General features: G+C 35.8%; 1 protein-coding gene across 1 annotated transcript in view; it reads left to right on the top strand.

Moving 5' to 3' along the window:
* Window positions 1-1,291, top strand: part of LOTGIDRAFT_176795 (hypothetical protein) — a gene marked incomplete at both ends in the record, with an annotated part of 8,990 nt that extends 7,699 nt beyond the window's left edge. Inside the window, 3 exons of the mRNA XM_009060152.1 lie at window positions 68-153; window positions 526-696; window positions 1,224-1,291. Coding sequence (XP_009058400.1) covers window positions 68-153; window positions 526-696; window positions 1,224-1,291 — 325 coding nt within the window. The remainder of the gene's footprint in view (window positions 1-67; window positions 154-525; window positions 697-1,223) is intronic.
* Between the last annotated feature and the right edge of the window lie 264 nt (window positions 1,292-1,555).

Below are 1,555 nucleotides of genomic sequence, written 5' to 3'. Positions count from 1 at the left end.
ATACCCAATATCCAGGGGGAAATCCTGTCCCAGATTCTCATATTGATACAGTCACCTTTACTACAAGGTGGAGCCCTCAACGCTCTACTGGAATTCTTCCAGGCAGTCGTTCAACTAGGTTTACCTAAACTAGGCTTTAAAGACATTCTGCAGGTAAGATGAACCCTTTTTATACTCACCCCTATCCGTCCGTCGTTCCGTCAACATAGATTATTTGATGGAATCAAATGAAATTCGGTATGTGTATACATATTCATAGAACGAAGATCAAGTTCGAATTTGAGCTATTTTCGACCGTTAGAAGCAGAGTTATTGCCCTTGCCCCGAAATCTTCAATATGCTATTACTCTCTTAGTTTTCAACGGATTTTGATGAAACTTAAAATGGATGTTTGGTTTTTACCATCCGCATGCCATCAACCCAGCTGTAAATGGGTATGGATAATCCAGGTCTGTCCTTGTGAAATATGGGCTCTCCTTATTTTTCACTCGGCACCCGTTTAAAAATGCGATTCTTTAATTTCAGATGCTGATATTACCAATCTATAACCCGGCATCCAAACCTCCCCATGCGGGTTCATCTTTTACCATACATAAACAGGCTTTCCATTCTATAGCCAAATCAGTGGCTGCTCTGACCAGAATCAACCCAGAGAAAGCTCCCAATGTTGTCAATCAATTTGTTAGTGATATCAAGGTTGGTAGTTTGGTTTTTGTACCCACCTTAAATTAATTTTCGTAAATTTAGTCCCATTCACTTATTGCTTATATTATCAAGGTTGGCAGTTTGTATTTTATACCTACCTTAAATTAATTTTCGCAAATTTAGTCCCATTCACTTATTGCTTATATTATCGAGGTTGGCAGTTTGTATTTTATACCCACCTTAAATTAACTTTGTTAATTTTAGTCACTCTTTGTCTAGGATTTGACTTTTCTTGGTACTTTTAAGGATGAAAGTTTAACATATAATGTGTCTACAATTAAATTAAATATTTATTTTATCAGATGATATAGTTCAAGTTTGTCTTTTCTTGATACTTTTCAGAATGAAAGTTTAACATATAATGTGTCTACGATTAAATTAAATATTTATTTTATCAGATGATATAGTTCAAGTTTGTCTTTTCTTGATACTTTTAAAGATGAAAGTTTAACATATGATGTGTCTACAATTTAATTAATCATATTGCTCCATGATATATGTACAAATTTTTACTTCAGAATTCAAAATCTACAGATTCTATTGTGTTATTTTCCTTGTTGGCTCTCGGTGAAATTGGCAAACACATGTAAGTTTGGTCTTTTGTCCTTTCGTAAACTTTGTCCTTTGATGGATTATCTGTACCCATTTACAGCTGGGTTGACTGGAATAATGAGGATCCTGTCTACCAGCTGGTCCTTGACCAAACCTCTTGGCATTGATCTCTCCTGGATTTTCAGTACCCATTTACAGCTGGGTTGACTGGAATAATGAGGATCTTGTCTACCAGCTGGTCCTTGATCAAACCTCTTGGCATTGATCTTTCCCAGATTATCTGTACCCATTTACAGCT

Source organism: Lottia gigantea (genome assembly GCF_000327385.1).
Source record: "Lottia gigantea unplaced genomic scaffold LOTGIsca_4065, whole genome shotgun sequence".
NCBI lineage: Eukaryota > Metazoa > Mollusca > Gastropoda > Lottiidae > Lottia > Lottia gigantea.
The sequence above is the reverse complement of the archived record's forward strand: the minus strand, read 5'-3'. Positions and strand labels throughout refer to the sequence as shown.